This window comes from Uloborus diversus, chromosome 3, assembly GCF_026930045.1.
Source record: "Uloborus diversus isolate 005 chromosome 3, Udiv.v.3.1, whole genome shotgun sequence".
Taxonomy (NCBI): Eukaryota; Metazoa; Arthropoda; class Arachnida; order Araneae; family Uloboridae; genus Uloborus; species Uloborus diversus.
Genome location: NC_072733.1, coordinates 109446615 through 109466859, shown reverse-complemented (window position 1 = coordinate 109466859; position 20245 = coordinate 109446615). Strand labels below are relative to the sequence as shown.

The window sequence follows — 20245 nt, the reverse complement described above, 5'->3', positions numbered from 1 at the left end:
TGCCATTGCAAGCAATTTTTAGCCTGAAAAAAATTCTGGTTTAGGTCATATAAAGAATAGAACCATTTAGTCATAACTATGGTTTTTCCCTAAAGCTTTCAACTCAGAATACTATGGTAAACTTAAAAAACGAAGAGAAAAAGGAGGATTTATAGCGGGTAAATTTTTAACATGTCAAGACTCAGGTCTTCTGATTTCAAGGTATTTATCTACAGAGGTAACTTGTGTGAAATCTGAAGATGCAAAATAATGATAATAATAATAATAAATAAATAAATAAATAAATAAATAAATAAAAGCGAAAGTCAAATCCTAAGTCAAATTTTGCTTTAAAGAACTGAATAAAAGAAGGAAAGTAAGAAAGAAAATCTATTTAAAATAGCAACCTCGTCTAAAATCTTGTTCTATTGTAGTGCATTCAGTCAGAGATTGGATTCTAGTTGAATATATTGACCAGAAATCCCCCTTCCCCACAAAACACACACACACACATTATCATAAACATCTTTTTGTAACCTGGTCAATTCAATTAAATTGAACATCACAACTCAGTTCAATAGACGCCATAGGGTGCTCTTTGATACTGGTAGACGATAAATTTATTAGCAAGATAAAATTGAACAAGAAAAAACGAAAATTTGAAAAATTCCGAAAATACCCTCGGGCCTCATCATGTGGTTACTCCCCAAGGGTAGGGAAAAACCATGAGATGCTTCGTGAATGCTCGACGAAATTGCCTAAAAAAGCAGCACTAGTACCCCGATATCCCACAAATCAAGCAAGGGGTTACCGAAAGTTCAAAATATATAAGCATGACAAAAAGTAATTAATTTGAACATTTACAATCCAAAATACAAGCGTTACAGAAATTAAATTAGAACACTTTCATAACTAATTTGAACTGCAAGAGAAAAAAAAACAAGAGAAAAAATCACAATTGAACTCAATAGAAAGAGAAAAAACATGTAACAAGCAAATCTGTGGAACAAACAAAATGACCTGCCGCTTCTCTTCCATAAGCTTGCAAATGAAATTTTCCGTAAGATGCTCCGGATATTGGTTTTCAGTTAAGGTGGCAGTTAAATTTTGAATCGCTGTCTTTAGATTTGTTTTATTATTGCAGTTTTTTTTGTATCCAGTAATTTGTGAAATTATTATATTTCTGAACTTCCCCAACAATCAACACAAACAATTATTGTGTAATACTAAGAAAACTGAGGCGACCTATCCAGAACCGCCGGCGAGGACGACTGACAGCCGCTGTAACGCTGCTTCACGACAACGCATGAAACTCAGGAACTTTTGACAGACTTAGGGTGGACTGTCATGCCCCACCCACCTTACAGGTCCTTGTGCCTAGTGAGTATCATAGTCTGGGCGCCAAATGCCCAAAAATAGGGTAACCTTGTTTTGAGGTATGAATAAAATTTTTTCACTGTTTTTGAATACTTATGTTGTGCAGATACTAAATCCGGTTGATGCCACTCTGCCAGATTTGAGCAATTTGAGTAATTCAAGATGGCATCCAATATGGCGCTCAAAAAGGTGAAAATTTAGTTTTGGAGCGATTTTATCATATGATATATCTTTTTATATGTTTTTTAGGTCGAAGAATCAGAATACAACGTCATTTTTGGTCAAAAATGTATGTAAGCGTGTTTACTTAAAGCTTTATTGAATCAAGTTGACAAAAATATATTGTAATGCTTTGAATAAGAAATCAAGAAACTATGTTTCAAATGTTAACATTAAGGATTAGTTTTTAAAGTTGCAGTTTAAAAGATAGTACTGAAGTTGATGTGAAAAAGATATATATGATATTGTTACCTAAGCTCAAGGTTACATAGTTGTAAAGTACAAATCAAACTAAAATTCTTCTTCAGAGTCACTTTTATTCACAATGCGAGCTATATTGGTATTTGGATTGCAGCACCTTTCCCCTTCATGTAAGCATTGACACAATATACTGCAGGAAATATTATTTGTCCTACAGCTACATCTCATAGTTATGCAGGATTGTTCAGATCGGCATACTATAATGTAGTCTGAAGCAATTGAAGTACAGTCGAGCCTCCATATATCGAACTTCCACATATCGAAATTTTCTATATATCGAAATTCCAGCAAATTTCAATGTTAATTACATAGAGAAATTGTTTCTATACATCGAAAAAATCTCTATATATCGAAATTTTTTTGCGACATTCGTAGATTTTTTTTTTCCACTTTAGACTGTTTGTCTCATGAAAAATAAAGGTTAGGGGAGAAAATTATGTTTACTAAAGGTTGCTAAGAAACTCATAAGAAATCTGGATTTGAGGGGTGTGTAGATAGGTCGTTGTTCCATTCTGGAGTTCTTAGATTCCCTCAGGTTTATTTCAAATCTTAGTGGTAACCAGTAACACTGTAAAATCAGTTTCACGTTATCCTTTTTGTCTGTTGATTATCATTCCTAGTCTTTTTAGCTTCAGTAAAAATCATTCAAGTTAAGTAGGTTGCTCTTTTACCTTTCTCTGGATTACACTGTCAAAGCGAAAATCCCCTCATGTTGCGAATCAAGTTGAACTGCCGAAGAATGAAGATGTACGAAGGCACAAAAATGTAATTTCTGTTAATTTTTCAGTTATTAACTTTCGTTTAACCCGATGCTCGTATAAATTAGAAACTGGGTTTCATGCACGAAAATTAGCTTTAATTTTAATGATTTAGGAGATTTTTATCATAGAATAAGATCGTTTCTATATATCGAAATTTCTATATATCGAATTTTCTTCCGGCAATTTGCTACTTCGATATATGGAGGTCCGACTGTATTTTGCGGAATGGCAGTGGGAAAAAACTCTTTGTTGGTTTCATCTTTTTGCCAACGAAATAATGTTGGATCTGGGTGAAGAAATAATGGACTGTTTGCAGATAGCCACAAAATAGTTTGAAAGTGAGCCCGTTTTACATTTTCGGCAAAGCAGTCCCTAGTGGATGGTAATGAAGCAAATGAAGGAGCTCGTAGCTGTGCTTGACCTTTTTTTTTTTTTTTTTTTGCCCAAAGAGAAATTTTTACTTCTGTCATATCAGTAGCACCTTCAACACCATAACAAGAAGAAATAAATGCTGTGCATTCTTTAATTACCTCTGTCATACAACTCTCTTTATGGCCCAATTTTCATAACTGTTTACCAGCCTGAAGACACTTTAGAACTATTTTCTCTCCCATCCCATAGAATGGAGCAACATAATCACAGTCAGGCAGGGCATGAATAGCCGGCAAACTTGAAATTATATCCTTGTATTTTGAAACTGTTTCTTTGATGTCTACTAATGCCCTTCCTGGTTTTAACAATGCCATACAGACTTCATTTTTCATACCTAGTCGATGGTAGAAGTATAACAGTAACACGAATACATCAGTGTCGTCACATATAAGATGAACAGTTTGATTTTCTTTCATTTTAGTTTCAGATGCTAGCTGCTGGATCATTATAGCAGTCTGCTTCTTCGTGTTTTGTTTTAAAATCGGTTCTCTGACTGAGGTTGCCCTTATGTACTTGAAATGGCGTAGTATTTCGTCCAGTAACAACCAAACGGTTCTCAAATGGGAAATTACAAACATTTGTAGAAATGAAGTTACATAAAAGCTGTAAGGTGAACCTACCTTATTTCGTGACATACCTTACTCTGTGATACGAAACATTTATTTTACCACGGAGTTAGGTAGGTTGTGTACACTTAATTTGACATGTTCCTTATAGATGGCAGGATGTTGTCCAAACCCAGGCAAAGCTTTGGAGGTCTCCGGCAACTGGTTTATTGTGTAGCCATTTTGTCAGTTAGAAGAGAACAGTGTGCACGTGGTGTGACTCCTTGCAATAATTAATGTAAGTTTTTATATGTAATCTCTTAAGAAAATTAATATTTCTTACACTAATATTTAAATTAATACTATAATGAATGTGGTATTTATATTAGTTTCTTGTTTTTGTGTGTAATAATCGTAACGGAGGCTTACAAAAACACAGTTATTTCTTATGAAATTTTGCTACATTCAGACAGATGGCGCCTATTTACAGCAAGCTAGCCGGTGGGAAAAAAGAGAAAGGTGGGAACAAACGGAAGAAATACTCAAAGGAAACACTTCAACTCGCAGTGAGGAAGGTAGTGGATGAAAATTGGTCAGTGTACAAGTCTGCAAAAAATTTTTTCATCCCATGGAGCACCTTGAAAGACTACATAACACGCTGTGAAGGTGACAGTGACAGTGTGGATGTGAGAAAAGTGGGGAGACCGTTTGCTCTAGGCCCAGCAACTGAAACTTCGTTAGTGAAATTTGTCATTAATATGCAGGAGCTTGGGTTTGGTTTGACGGTCAGTCGAATCAGGCACATAGCATACTCCCTTGCTGAGAAGGAGTGTGCTTCAAACAACAAACCGTTTCCATTCAGCGACAAGAAAAAATGTGCCAGTTGGAAGTGGTGGCGTGAGTTTCGTCGCAGATACAATTTAGGCCTAAGAACACCCGAAAATTTGTCCCAATATCGGGCAAACAATTCTAATAGGGTGTTACTCAATGATTTCTACGACAAACTCTCTGAGGTTTATGGAAAGTTTCCAGAAGGCATCAAACCTCAACAAATTTGGAACTGCGACGAAACGGGGCTGTGCTACGTTGTGAAGTCTGGACGAGTTGTTACAAGAATAGGCAAGAGGTTCGTCTATAATCGAGTAATTGCTGACAAGGCTGAAACTCACACCGTTTTACCTTGCATCAATGCCGCAGGTGAATTTGGACCTACTCTACTGATCTTCAAAGGCGCTAGAATGATTGATGGTTTGAAAATTGGGGCGCTTTCAAATGTAACAGTTGCAGTGTCTCAGAGTGGCTGGATAAACTCAGAGTTATTTCTGATGTGGTTTCAAAAATTTGTCCAGGGGATTTCCTCAGCAAGGCCTGTGGTGCTATTAATGGATTCACATGCGAGTCACATAACTCCTGAAGTCATTGCAATGGCTTCAGAGAATGATATCATAATTGTAACATTTCCAAGCCACACAAGTCATTTGCTACAGCCTTTGGATGTAGCAGTATACCGGCCTTTGAAATTGGCTTGGCAGAAACACCTGAGGCAGTTTCAAGAAGGGAATCCGCTGAGAAGACCAGGAAGATTCGATTTCCATGGGATGTTCAGTCCCGCTTTTCTGGAAGCATTCAGCAGAGAAAATATCATTTCTGCATTCTGCAAGGCTGGTGTTTTCCCACTAAACAAGATGAAAATTCCTGATGAAACCCTGACAACAAACGTGGATAACAGGTGTATGGATGAAAATTCCCTGTCAGTCAGCAATGCACCTGCTACAAAGGAAGGCATCGATGATGTGTTAAAACTACCTGATTTTACAGCACGTGCTCCAAAACCTGCAAGGAAGAGGCGTGATCCATCAGCTGCAGTTCATCTTCCAGGGGAGAAATCATGTGGTAATACTTCCACCGCCAGTACCAGTTCCAGTACTAGTGACACTACCAAATCCTGTGTCAATGCCAGTACCAGCAGTTTGGTTAAAGCCAAAAAGAACACCAATAAGAGCAAAGGTGAAGCTGAAGATGAATGGTTCTGCCCCAACTGTAATGAAAGTTACTACAAAGGACATAACAAGAGCCCATGGATCCAATGTTGTTTTTGTTTAAATTGGTATCATGAAAGTTGCCAGGCAGTTGACTCAAAAAATCCACCAACAGTGTTCATGTGTAGTGTATGTGCACGTAATGAAGAAAATGACAGTGACAGTGATTAAGTCATTACCACGAAGTTAGGTAAACTGACTCACGGAATAAGGTAGACTATCACGAATTTAGGTATATGTGATACTTTTTTGGAAAATAATTAAATTACATTATATTATCATGTATTAATTCTGTTTGATGGTTTAATAATTAAGAATAAAGTTTACTATGTCTATGGAAAAAATATCAAGTCAATAAATTCAGAAAAAATTATCGATTATACTGTTTGAATCCTTAGTATCACGAAATTGGGTAGGTTTACCCTATATCAATTGGCGCTTGTTGTCTTAATTGGACAGCGTTTCAGTTAGCACAAATTTCCTTGATACTTTCTTCCCATAACTGGTTCTTGTTGCACTTTTGATGCTGTAGTCATAGTATCTGTCAAATACCAGGTGGACATGAGCATCTTTCAACATGACAGTGATTTTTTCAAGGAAATTTTTCATTAAAACATACACAGACCCTCATACAGGCCAATGAACAACCCACAGTAAAGCACAACCATCAACGATTATTGGTGCCTGTGACTTACTTCTTCTTTTAGATTGCGACACACTCATTATGTTCATTAAAGTAGACATACCAACAACCTCTCTCATGTTTCCATCGTCTTTAAACATAGATGCAGGCACAGAAGAAAGTTCGTATTTTAAAACATCAGTAATTTTATATCTATGTTTGCTTGGAGAGCAATGATTTTGGAATATAAAAGAGAAGCTTCCATCTGTAACAGGGTTAAAATTTTGCCACTCTCTTTATCCTCATCCATGGGTACAACAAATATTTTTTTGACTGACATGAAATCTACTTCGGAGACTTTCTTGAAAATTATGTACTGCTATTATAGCCATTTCATAAGCTTTGTCCACTTTAACTGATTTAGCTGCTACAATTTTTCCAGATATAATGCTTACCAATCCTTGAGGATGTACACACAATTCCAGTTTTCTCTTCTTCTGTTACTTTCTTCTTTGTGTAAAGGCAATTCATCAGAACCCTTTTGTCGCTCAAATCAACCCTTGAAAATCGGAAAGTAAAACAGTCTATGAATTTCCCCGTTTTTACAGTAACTCTTTTCATTATCTTAGAATCGATTTCAGACAATATGTGTATAAATTTTGAATTCTGTAAAACGCAAAACATTTTCCATTGAGGATAAGGTTAGAATTATCAAATATTGACGATGGCAGCAGTCAGTCGGAAACTGTGCAAGGAAATACTGATTTGGTTATGGTAAACCATCTGTTTTTTAGTGGACTTACGGCCGTCAGGGTGCACACACGGCCGTCGGAAGAGATGGGCGATGCCCCCGGGCACTAAAATATGAGAAGAGGTCGTAAACTAAATTTTTGATGCATTGTAATTTAGTTTCTAAAATATTATTATTATTTTTTTTATTAAAAAATAATTTTTAATTGCTCAAACATTAGATTTGCTTTCGTAAGATACACATACATTTAAGATTATTTGCTCAACTATGTTTAAAAATTAAATTATGATAACGTTCGGTACTTTTCTATCACACGATTACCCCTAAACAGCTTGTTGACGTGATTTTCGGGGTTTAAAAAGAAGACCTTTAAATGTTCATCTAACTCAGTAAAAATGTAAAAAAAGTGTTCGGCGGGGGGAGGGGGGGTCGAAGAATATTCGCCCATTTACAATCATTTTTTTGGACAACCTTGGGTACGCAGACGGTCCACTATAGCGGGTTCGACCGCATAATAATACATTAAAAGTTAATGTTGCTTCATAACAAAATTTGCAATGTTTTGGGCGCCATCTTGAATTACTCAAAATGCTCAACTCTGGTAAAGTGGCATCAATCGGATCTGAAATGCACATAACATAAGCTATCAAAAACAGTCAAAACATTTTATTCATACCTCGGAACAAGCTTTTCGAAATGGCACCCTGACTATCACTTGTTCCTCAAGCTAAAAGAACACTTGAATGGGCAACGCTTCCGTAGCGACGATGAAGTGAAAGAAGAGGTTAAACGTTTTCTCAACGGTTTGGTGGCAGAGTTCTATGATATTGGGATACAGAAATTGGAGCACCGTCTACAAAAATGTGTAGAAAAAGATGGTGATTATGTAGAAAAATAGAGTAAAGTATCATCTTTCCAACGATGTAAATTTCTATGAGAATAAAATTTTTTCTCTATTTGTAAAATTGATGGGAACCTTTTTTCTGGATCGACCCTCGTATATATGAGAGAGAAAAAGAGACAGAGAAAGAAAGTTATCTATAAATAAACAAAAGTGTGCGTAAGTGTGTTTGTGGATTCTTTGCACAAATTCACAATACACGTTAAATCCTCATCACATTTGGTGAAGAAGTACTTTGGTGTTTAGACATGGTCAGAGAAAGGTTTCAAATGTTTCAAACCGTTTGAATTTTAATTCTTGTACCAGGAAATTGAAAAATAAAATGTTTTTTATTTTTTATACGGAGGAAATACCACATCAATTTAACCCCAGATCCATTAGAAATCACATGAAAAAGACATCAGTTGAAGTTTGTCTGAGCTCTGTATGGCTCCTGGAACACTTAGAATAATGTTTTCCAACAAAACAAAATTGCACTGTAAAAACGATTCAGAAACGTTCCTGGAAAATAATAGGCAGCTGATGTGCCCAATTTCATCAAGTAACATATCTTACAAAAACCAGAAACGTTTTCCGATAAAAGTCAGTAACTTTTCTGAAGTATTGGGAAATCTCCCCTGTTAAAACCAGTGGTGAATCTTCTAAAAAAACTAAATAGATTTAATGTGTATTTGATTAGAACCTTAATAATTTATTAAGAAAGCTACGGAAGCATTAGAGCAACCACGGCCAAAGCTACACGAAAAATGCAGGCAAGAACCAATTATATTCTTGCCTCGCAAAGCTGCAGCTATCCAGTGACATATTTCCTCCCATTGGGAGTTTAGTCACTCTGGACGGGCCGTTATCAGATTAAAGCCGATGCACTTAATAAACACACTCAGTCAATCTTTAAACTGGTAGCTAAAAATGTCTTTCACACCAGTGAGAAGTCAGCATTCGTGCATGGTTTAGCAATTCAGGAAACATTTTGCGAAGATACTTGATTTTACGGGGAAATGGGTGAAAACCTATGGAATCCCGAAATGTTCCACGAAAATAACCAGTAACATTTCGGAATTTTTTTACAGTGTGATGGCTCACGATTTTGGACAGTCAATCTATTTTTTATCATAAAGAGTTATAAAAAGATTGAAAAAATGAGGAAGTTGAAATATTTTTGCAGTTGATAAAAAGTCTATTGTTTCTGTACACTTAGTTCTGATGAAATTGCACGCAAATTAAACAATGCAAAGGTACTGCACCTGTGATAAGCTATTGAAAAGTTCTAAAAAGTAAGCGATTCATTTTTATTCGACGAGAACTAAGTTTGTTCTTCTTACGATTTGGAGGTCCAATGTTAAATTTCTAAGAACTGTATTTTATCTTCTGCAATTCCTATTTTCTTTTATCGGATTTTATTCTTACTGCGAGTCCGAGCTTACTTGGTGACCTTAGTATTGCGACCAGACCGCAGTCTGCGATCTCTGTATGAATCCAGTATTTATGCACTGGGGGGGCTAGGTTAGAGTATAGGGACTTATCTCGTGTGTAAGTGAAATTATTTTTTTTTTATATGCTCGTTCTTCTCCATCACTTTTTTTAAGATAGTTAATTAGTATGTTATAAAGGTAGAACTTTTCCCAGATGATCATGCTAGCTGTTAGGATTTTTAAAAAGGAAATTTAACTATAATTTTCAATTCTGATCTCGTTATGTTATTTCATGAAACATTTCAAGTTAAACTTTTTAAAAACATGTTCAAGTCTGAACAATTCCTCCTTGTGAGAACGTCATATGGGTCAAGTGTGTGTGTGATCCAAAATTTGAGAAATTTTTTCCCTCACCTTTTTGAACTTCTTTGAAATTTGGCTCATCGCTTGCATCCTTCGAGGTGATAAAAAGTCCAAATTTTCAGATTTTTATCTCCTTTATTTATTTTTTTTTTATTTATGAGACTTTCAATTTTAGAAAAACCCTCTTTTTTTTTCATGGATGCTTGAACATAAAATGAACGATAACTCAGCACCAAATATAGGTAGAAAGATTTCGTAAAACGCCTTTTAAAGTACGTTGGTTGCTGTTAATTATGATTTACAACATGACTAATATCATAAGAAGTTTAATTTTTTTGAAATTAAATTTAAAATTTAAATTTCTCAGAAAACGTATACTGATTTTTTTAAAAACATCTCAAAAATTTTTGTGTATTCATCTTTGTCTGTGCAAAATTTCAAGTTAGAATCTCAATGGGATCATATTTTTATGAATTTTTGAATAAAATTTGACTTAAGAAATAATGATATTTTTCAGATTCTACTAGTAAGTTAAATATGGTGTTTTCCTTACTGGTGATGTTCTAGTTAGTTGCAAGTAAACATGGCTATGCTTGAAATGAGCTGGAATGAACCTGTAGATTGGTAGCCTGCTCCCCCACCCCCGCACTGCCATTTTTATTTTATTTTATTTTTTTCAAAACTGTTTTCAAAATGTAACAAATAAAATAAAACAAAATGAATAGTCAACTTATTAAAAGTTGGTAAATATTCTTTTTAAATCAATACTAACTACATCCCCCCTCTCACCCACCCAAACGTACGATTAACACTATACTAGTATCACATCTCACCTGGGAATTAAATTGAAGATTTTTTTAACCCCATATGTTTTTTTCCCAACCAAGTTTTTCGATCCTAACTTCAAAAAGGGTACTTGATTAATTCAATATCTGATAAGGAAAGTTATGATTCATTCCATCTCGTACCCCATCACCAATCTTCAATTTTGGAGGGAGGAAAGAAATAGTTTGCCCTAAGATCATAGCAAAATGGTAGTCGTTCTAGGGTTTCCAATCCCGCGCCGAATTCAGTTCCGCGGGATTTTGGGACTGTAAGAAGCCAATCCCGAGGGATTGACTCCTCCCCCCATTCTTCTAAAAATTAAATTTTTATGTCAAATAGAAAAATTAGTGCTTTATAGAAAGGACGGCTTTTATTACTATAATTAATAGTCTTCTTAATTTCGTACAGCTACTGTGAAGCACTACGAAGTCGGATCCTAATTAGCAACTATCATTTGGTAAGCAAAAATGTGCCAAAAATGTGCTTGGTGAGCAAGAAGCTTCATGCCAAACAGGATAAACAATTTAAAGGATCTATCCATATTTCTGAGGAGTTGAAGGTGGGAGGAGGTTCTAACGGAAGTAGGTCTGATGAAAGAGGAGAACAGGGAGGATGATAGTTTGGCAGATACTTGTCTGGCAAACTAGCTATCATAACTTTTTAAGGCTGAGGGTTTCTGAGTTCGGGATGAAGGCCCTTTTTTGCGCGGAAAAGTTAAAGGATTCTTGGCGGAGAAATATTTACAACAGGGTTGTTTTTGATGAGATATCACATCTTTTTGCATTAATATTATTACTTTGTCTGTATTTTTAGAATTGAGAACTTCAAGTCAGAAAATGTTCAGTTGAAACTACGCTGTTTTGTGTTTTTAAGGAACAATAATGGCAAGTCTAATTTTACGTCAAGTTATTTTCTGACCATTTAGATTCTATGTTCGTCTTGCGAGAATTGGACCGTTTAAACTTTATTGCAATTCTTGTATCCTCTCTGTTGCAACGAAAACTTCTTAGATAATAAAATACTATATTTTAAATTAATCGTTTTTCGAATATTTTACAACTTCGCAATAAATTCTATTAGTTTCTTTATTCGATGGATTATTCAACATTTTCATGAAGTTTTTTTTTTTTTTTTTAATGTTTTACAGCTTGCGGGCTATTTTAATCTAGCTTTTCACATTTTATTTAATGAGTTTTTTTCTTAAATAGTGGATTATTTTACGTTTTATAGGATAATTTTAATTGTTTGGAGATTTATCTTTCTTTTGATGGAAGTCTTAGTCTTGTTTAATGCCTAGTTTTGTTTAAAAGTTCATTAAAAAGACAAAATAACGCATGTTATTAAAAAGCAAAAAAAAAAAAAAAAAAAATTAGCCATTAAATATTTTAAATTTGAATGTGTCAGAAGATCGATACCACTGTACTCGACGTCAAATGGCCGATATCCCAAATTTGCCACAGCGATTGCGCATGATGCACACGGACTTAGCTCATTAAAAGTCTTGCTTAAATTAATTGCAAAACTTTTGTCTGTTAACAAATTACTGCAAAACACGGATATCCACACACGTATTTCATATATTTTCAATTCATAATGTGTTGTGTTTGTGAAAAATGCATTAATTTAGAAAATAAGCAAACCAATAATAAAAGGGCTATTTTCCGTTTTCAATTATAAAGTTAGATGTATCATATTCATATGCGTATAGTTTCATATAATATGTCACGCAAAATATTCCAATGGTTTAACCCTACTTTCAACCCAAACAACACGTAATCTTAAAACAGAAAGCCCAATGAGCAAGTCCGCGCGCATGCGCAATCGCTGTGGCAAATTTGTGATATCCGCGATTTAACGTCTAGTTGCCACTGTTGGATCTGTTTTAGTCTTGATTGAATTTCCTTTCCTAAGACAACTTTTGAATAACTGTTAGATCTGTTCTAACCTTGCAATTGCAGTTAGAGATTAACAATCCCTGTGAGCTGAGAGTAAGTACATAAAAATTTAGGGGAAATAAGTGATTTTCAAACTTTCATTACTCCGGCCCATTGTGTCCCTGCGGGCTGAATTTTTGTATATGTACTCAATGCCCGTCCCCCCCCCCCCCCAAGAATATGTATACAAAAAAATCATTACCATATCCCCCCGGGGGGTGTCAGAACCCCGGGAAGGTACAATTTGGGGGGTAAAAACGAGGGGGGGGGGAAAGGGGAGTCAAATGGCACAAAAGGCACATCAGTAGGACACAAGGAATGTATGTGCGAAATTTCAACTTGATTCCTTTTTTTGTCTAGGCTGTAGCCCTGTCAAAGAAAGCGAAAACTTTTTTGAACAGCGATTTTCTAACTTAAATTCCTCCTCCTCGCGATGGTCCAGGGGATCGTACTTTGGTTTACGTCGTCAGGGGGCCACTAAAGATTGAGTATACCAAAAATCAACTCCAGGGGTTTTCATGGGGCTGAGACACAGAGAGGTGAAAAACCCAGAAAACCCCAGCTTGTTCTGTCGTGTAAATTGTACTTAGTCGCGCTTATTTTCTTTCGTCTTTCTTGGCGGCGGATTTGCTTTTGTTGGCTGCTGACGTTTGGTTTCCTTGGCGGTAGGCATTTGGTTTTCTTGGAGGCCGGGACGCTCCTGCGTCCCGTGATGGGAGGCAGTTTGCAACAGTTCAAGATCTTAGACTGCAAATTGAGCGCAGTTGGTTTTTGTTAAAGCCGGAAGTTCTTCAATCTCTTGTTTGAAGTATGCCTGATCGAGTTTTTGAAGTTATTAGAAAAAATAAAATTTTGAACATTAAAGGTAAATAATGATTTGTTTATAAACTTTTGGGACAGTAAAATTTTAGTTTAAATTTTTATCACAAAGTCAGTGATTGTGTATTTTTTTTTTAGCAAGTATTAATATTCTACTGATATTTTTTATGATTCTAAATTGCTTTGAATTCGTTACTTCTCTTTTTAACTTGTAAAACGTGAAAAACTTGTTGTCTCTAAACTTTTGGGACACACTTTACTGTAGAAAGGAATGAGCTTAGGTTTCCAGGGATAGATGTTCATGCTATCCCTGGATAAGAGAAGAAATAGCTAATCTTTTGAGAGTATCGAACGCACCAAACAGTTTTGGAAGTGACCAAAAATTAAGGATCCTTTGTTTTGCGATAGATGTTATCTTAATGAAATTATTCAAACTCCAAAACTAAGGAAAAGATGACTGTTCTCCGTCGGTAATTTCTGACACGAGATCTAGGTATGCAAACACAATTAAAAAAAAATAATAATAATAATTTTCCTCAAAACAAATGTGTGTGAATCAAACTTCTTATAAAATATATTTTGCTTTCAAATAAATAGTTTTTCCTATGGTTCTCGTTAGTTCTACAATGGTTTTAAATAGGGAAAACCACTTTTTGCTAAAGTAACCCAAACGTAGAGGTAACATTGGCCCAAATAAAAAACATTTAAAAAGGGTAATAATACTTTCAAACAAAGTGATCAGTATTCAAAAATAAAATTAAGTGTACTTTAAATGTGTAAAAAAGGTTTCCACACCGAGGAAATATGAATAGTTACAAAATTATTGAGAAAGGATGAGAAGAGTTCCAAAATGTGGGCCAATGTAACTCGCGTTTACGGTAACGGATACGATGTAATGCAGATCATCTAATGCTGAATACGTTTTCAAGTTCATGAGGTCGAAAGTGAACAAGAAAATAACTTTTAAGTGCTGCGAGTTCGACGAGCCTCATATCAACCGTCCAGCCATGCCATTGTGGGTGTATCTGTCATGGTTAGTAAAGACAGACAAAGAATTTAAACTGTTGTGATATGTGTCGCAATTTCCTACAGATGTACATTAAAAAAGCAAATTTCCAATTATCGCAAGCAATTGCGCATTCTATTGGCCGATAAAAAGGATTCTGCCGTGCTAAATGCAAAAGTCGTACCTAATCGCAACTAATCTCAAAATGTGAAACTGCTATTTAAAGTTTTATGCCTCCATATATTTGACTTAGATTCCATTTTTTTAAAAGAATTTTGGAAAAACATTTCCTATTTACGAATGACAATTAAACATTGTATATAGGTAAAACATGTTATAAAGAACCTGATCGGTACAAAATCTCAATTTTGACAAAAAGTGTATATTGGGGTGGTTCAAAAAAACATTTTTTTTCAGCTAGAGTCCAGGACACCCCCTACTTTTTTAGATTTACTAACAGTATTAGGCTGTAAAAGTTTTAGCTTCTTACTCAAATTTTAAGAGGGTGCTCAATAACCCCTTAATTTTGCATAGACCGTAGCATAGAAAATGTCACAAATTTAGAAACATTTAATTTCCCCAGCTTTTTTTGTAAATAATTTATTTTTTAACCCCCTTCCCCATATTTGGGGGAAGGGGTTGAGCATCCTCTTTCAGTTGAAATAGGAAGCTAAAATTCTGTCAGTATATTGCTATCCACAAGTCTAAAAAATGAGCAGTGTCCCGTTATGTAGGAGAAACTTTTTTTTTTCAACATGTATTTTGAACCACCCTAGTGTAGATACGACTTTTATGCTTAGCACAGCAGTATTGTTTACTAAACGATTTTACCTAAATTATAAAGAAACAGTTTTCTTTCGGAGCGCATCAAACTTTGCTTGTTTTCATGTGACTGCCCGCGTGAAATAATACAATGTGCGAATGGTGCCAGGAAATGAAATTTGGATATGGATGTTTAGAATTTAGATCTTAATTATTTTTTCTCTTCTTAATAAAATGCTGCATTTAAAACTAGCGCAGCGCCTGGAGCAAAAGTTAGTTCAGAACAAATCACAGTAGATGTAAACCACTTCATGGCTATAATTTAGCTTTCAACAACAGTTACTCTCATTTTTTAATTTATCTTGTACAATGTTTAGTACTGATAGTCAATCTCTTTGTTCCCACATTACACATTTTTTGTACGTCTTTGCTTTTATGCTTTAGAGCAAGGAACAAGAAGAATCAACCCTTTTAAAGATTGGTTTTAATCTTATTTTCATTTATCTGTAGATTTCCCATATTCTTTCTCAAAAGAGTTTTCTACTCTTTTACGATGCTTTTCCCTTTGTGTTGTGTTTGGCGAAAGCCTGTATATTACTTCTTCTACGTGTTTTGTAATGTTCTCTTTGCAATAGTTGAGAATCTTTTTTCTCTGTGTACTAAAATTAGATGGAGGCTTGGAGAGCGTCAGAACCAGAGGCCTAAAACGTCTACAATGGTGGTCAAAATTATAAGGACAAAAAGAAAAAACACCAAATATTCACTGTATTTAGTCGGAAAGTTATGCAAATTTTGTGACTAGTAACTAATAGTAAATGAAACTTTTTTTTGTAACTTTTATTGGAAATACAAAGGAATTTTTTATTCGTAGAAGGAAATTTGAGTTCAGACATCCGTGTGATATGGACAAAATTATAAGTACGGTTAGAATTGTGTGCTATAAAAAGCAAAATCTGCGTGTTTCTTGTTCTGCAAACTGCCCTACATAGTGATATAAATGCTTGTAAGCGATTGGGAAGTCACATTCTATTTTTAGTCATCTTGTTAGGTACAAAGCTTAAAGAATTTTAGAAAAGGAAAGTTGTTGCTAGAAAAATTTCACGGCATATTGAATGTCAATTTGCAACACATTTGAATAGATAGAAATCGGTCATTTAGAGCTTTCTCAAAAATTCCGGCAACTGTGTGTGTGAAACTAATGATGATAAGACAAGCTTGCTCCAAAAAACCAACATCAAGAGATAGTAGATGGGAATTCAAGTTACGATGCAGTTCTCGAACTATTCAAGTTACGATGCAGGTTTCGAACTGTTCGAGTTACGATGCAGTTCTCGAAATATTCAACATCTTTTACAAAAAGAGAAATAGTTTCATTATGTGAAACTAATGTCATGACAGTTTCTTAAAAAAGTTCATTAGAGACCAGGGATTGAGCTTACCAAAAATTGGTTGTTATGGGTAAAAAAAGGGCTAAAGTGGGAAAATGTAATGTTTTCAGATGAGTAAAAGTTTTACTAGGATGGACTAGATAGTTTTTGCTACTTCTGGTACGATCTCTGTGAAGGGAAAAAAAACTCAAAGCGTACATTTGGAGGCGGTGGTCTGAGGAAGTTTCGCAACTGACGGAAACTATACCAATACTTTTTGTGCAGGGCAGTATTAACTCTGAGAGCAATGTTGATGTACTGAGCAATATTTTTTTAACTATAATCATCGTTCATTATGAGTTTAAACTGTTTGTTCCAGCAGAATAATGACCAATTGCTCAAAACCATTGTTTGATGATTATTTCGTGAAATTACTCTACTGGCCGGACAAAAGGACAAACTTTTTGAGGCATTCTGTAACGTAAAATATGAAAAAATGGTAGTCAATATTAAAATAAGCAAGAAATCATTTTCTCTGTCGAAAAACCCAAGAAAAAAGTTTCCAAGAACGATCTTCAACTTCCAAGACATCCAAGGCTGATAAAAGCGATTGAAGAAAAGGGGGATATTATGAATTAATAATGTTTTTCAGACTAAGATGCTCGTTGTCCTTATAATTTTGTCTAGTTTTAACATCGACATTTTTTTTTATTGATCACGGCAAAACATTTATCTTTCGTACTTTCAATTGTTTTATATTCCAATGATTTCTAGCATAAAAAGGCATTTTGTGTATAAATTCACTGAATTATTTCAGAAATATTTTTTGTTTTTGTTTTGAATTTTTTTGCTGTCCTTATATTTCTGACCACCACTGTATACTTGATCTACACCGAGAATTTCTTTTATGGGAAAAATTTCTCATGCCAACAGGAGCTCTCTCGTTATTATTCCAAGCACCTTGACAGAATTGGTACGTCAGTCTTGTAGATAAAATCCTTTATTTTCATTCTTGATTACTGTTCTGAATTACCAGTGAAATCATGAGATTTTTCTTTCATTGAAAGGACATTTTCACAAGACAAGCGCTGTTGCTGATTTAACTGATGAATTCCAAATAGCGATTGCACCTGTTATTATCTTTTCAGATACGGTCACGTTTATGTTCAAAACTGTTGATGCAAGTTTCAAAGCCTTTTCACTGAAGAAGATATTTCACTGTTACTTAGAAACAGCTGCTTGCTCTGAACATTTGACAGTTTGATCTTCATTTTATTTTATTATGAAATTTCTTAACATATTAACACACATGTTTCATCATTTTTTTATACAATTTCTTCTTGACATTTGGATTTCAGTTTCTTTCAATGCACTTTATTTAACAGCATGTCTCATAAGAGTATAGCTCCAATTAAGCATTATTGCTACGTACCATGAAGTATAGTACTATACTTAGCAAAAAAGTAAGCTTTTTCTTGAATTTCAGAGACATTTTGTACATATTTGATTGTTGTCAATTGAATGGTGTGAAAAAATATAGCAAAAATACTGAACAAAGATTAACATTTTAGCGGAAGTATTTGTAAATATTACTCTATCACTACTCTTCGCTAACCACTTTTCTCTTTTGCTAATTTGATATACTCTAATACAATTTAAAAAATGAAATGTAAGAAATAGCATAATCAGGACAAAGTTGTCTTTCAAAGTGCTTTGATAAGGGTTAAAGAAGGTTTCTCACTTTAATTTACTTACTCTGCCTATGCATTAGAATATATAATTAAGAAAAAAGAAGTTTAATACTGAAATCGGATCAAGATCATATCCCTCAAGACATGTGCATTCTTAGTAAAAATAAAAGGAAAAGAAAACCGACTAGCCTTTAATTTTAAAATACAGGGTGTCCGGAAAGTCATTGACACATTTTAAAAATTGATAGAAAAGGGGAGAAAATGTCGTATGAATAAACGGTTTGCGCTATAAAACTTCACAAATTTAAGATTTTTTTTTCTTTTTTGAAACCGTAAATAAGAAAAAAAAAGTGCAACTATAAGTTATTTTGCATTGTATCGTCACAGTAAGAAAAATAAACGTGACGTGTTTAATCATTTTATTAAACAGAAACCAATACCTTTTATGACCAGAGTTCAATGTGTGCATCATTTATGGACATGGGATGAACTTGAGTCATGTTTGGATGTGGTTCGAGCAACATACGGTGCACGTATGAAACTCTGGTAATGAAAGGTATTGCTTTCTGTTTAATAAAATGATCAAAAATACACATAACGTCTGTATTTCTTACTGTGACGATACAGCCATCAATGTAAAGTACTTAAAATTACTCTTTTTTTCTTTTTCTAGTTTCCCTTCCTTTAACCTGTAAAGTAATATGACGCAAACCACACATTCATACGACAATTGTTGCTTTTCTATGAATTTTAAAAATGTATCAAGGACTTTTTGGACACCTTGTGTATACTTTAATATTAAGACTATTCATGAAGATTGTGTTTGACTCAAAGGCTGAAGCAGGATTTTATACAAAGAAGTTACGGGAGCAGAGTTGTGCGCAGTTAACCGATAAGCACTTTTTCACTTATATGTACAGTTCAAAACCTGAAAGACGTTCAGACTTTTCATAGCTACTGAAGATTTCCACAGGCGCCTTGTGTTGTTATAAATGAAGTTACAGATAAACGAAAGAAAAAACTATTTTATAAAGTTCTTTGCTGCAAAATGAATATAACAAATATTTATGCAAATTTTGTACTTTATAAAAACAACTTGAAATTTAATATCTTGTCAGAAAATCTATTTTGTGGATGATTTTCTCTGACTGAAAGTACATGCATAAAGTTCAGTTAAAGCTGAAAGATTTATGTCCTTCTAAGAAATCAGTATAATGGTTTTAACATAAAAATTTGCATCAAAAACTGCTTTCATGCGTATCTTTCGAAACTTGAAACCGCTCGTTGATTTTGAAGAAGTGAAACTAAATGTTTAATGTAAAAAAATTCAAGTTGAACATATTTAATCGGTTATTTTTGTCTGATATCTCGGTTTTAACCCACTAGTTATTTCTATTTTAATATTATGAATATCGAATAAGTACATGGAATTTTCATTTCTTCCTTGGAATGTTTTCCCCCTCTCTAATTAGCGTTTAAATTGCTATCATTGTTATTGTAATTTCAGGAGAAATTAAAAGAAAAAATATTAATTAGGAATCTATGAACGTTTTAGGCAAAAATATTCCCATAGCTAAGTAATGATGCATATAATTTGATAATGTACGTAAAAAGCTTTTGTATATTTCCGAACCAAAACAAAGGCAAAGAAAATCCTCTCAATCCAACTTTTTGCGCCCCTGACCAAGCCATCCACACTCCCCTGTTTATATTGTTATTCAGGAATTTCTTCCAGATCTCCAGAAAGAGAGACGAAAATAACAGGGCTTAAGGCATTGTTCACTGGGAGGGGGAGGGAGCCAAGAAAGGAGACTCAGAGAGGCTGGAAAAGACAGAGATCGAAGAGGATACGATGTAATCGTTGGGAAAGCATGTTTTTGTTTTTTTCTTCTCTGCATCATTCCGGGAAGTTCGGAATTGAACCATTCCATCTCCGCTATTGCGGAGTGGACGAGGCGGCCTAGGGTCAGCCTTTTCTCTATTAGAGCCGATTGCAGCAATTCAATCTCACATGTGCACATAGGAAATAAAATAAACGCATGTGGGGCGTATGGCCTGCTTTTTGCTGGGCTCGGCCGGTTTGTGGGACTTTTATTTCGTTTTATTGTGACTATTTATTTATTCATTTATTTATTTTTGGAGAAATACCATCCATTACTGCCAAGGATAAAATCAGGAA

At 34.6% G+C, this 20245-nt stretch overlaps 1 protein-coding gene across 1 annotated transcript; it reads left to right on the top strand.

The window, feature by feature from the left end:
- The first annotated feature begins 4047 nt into the window (after positions 1-4047).
- LOC129218888 (uncharacterized) lies at positions 4048-5784 on the top strand. Its single transcript, XM_054853209.1, has one exon. The coding sequence runs from the start codon at positions 4048-4050 to the stop codon at positions 5782-5784; it is 1737 nt and encodes a 578-aa protein (XP_054709184.1).
- The last annotated feature ends 14461 nt before the right edge of the window (positions 5785-20245 follow it).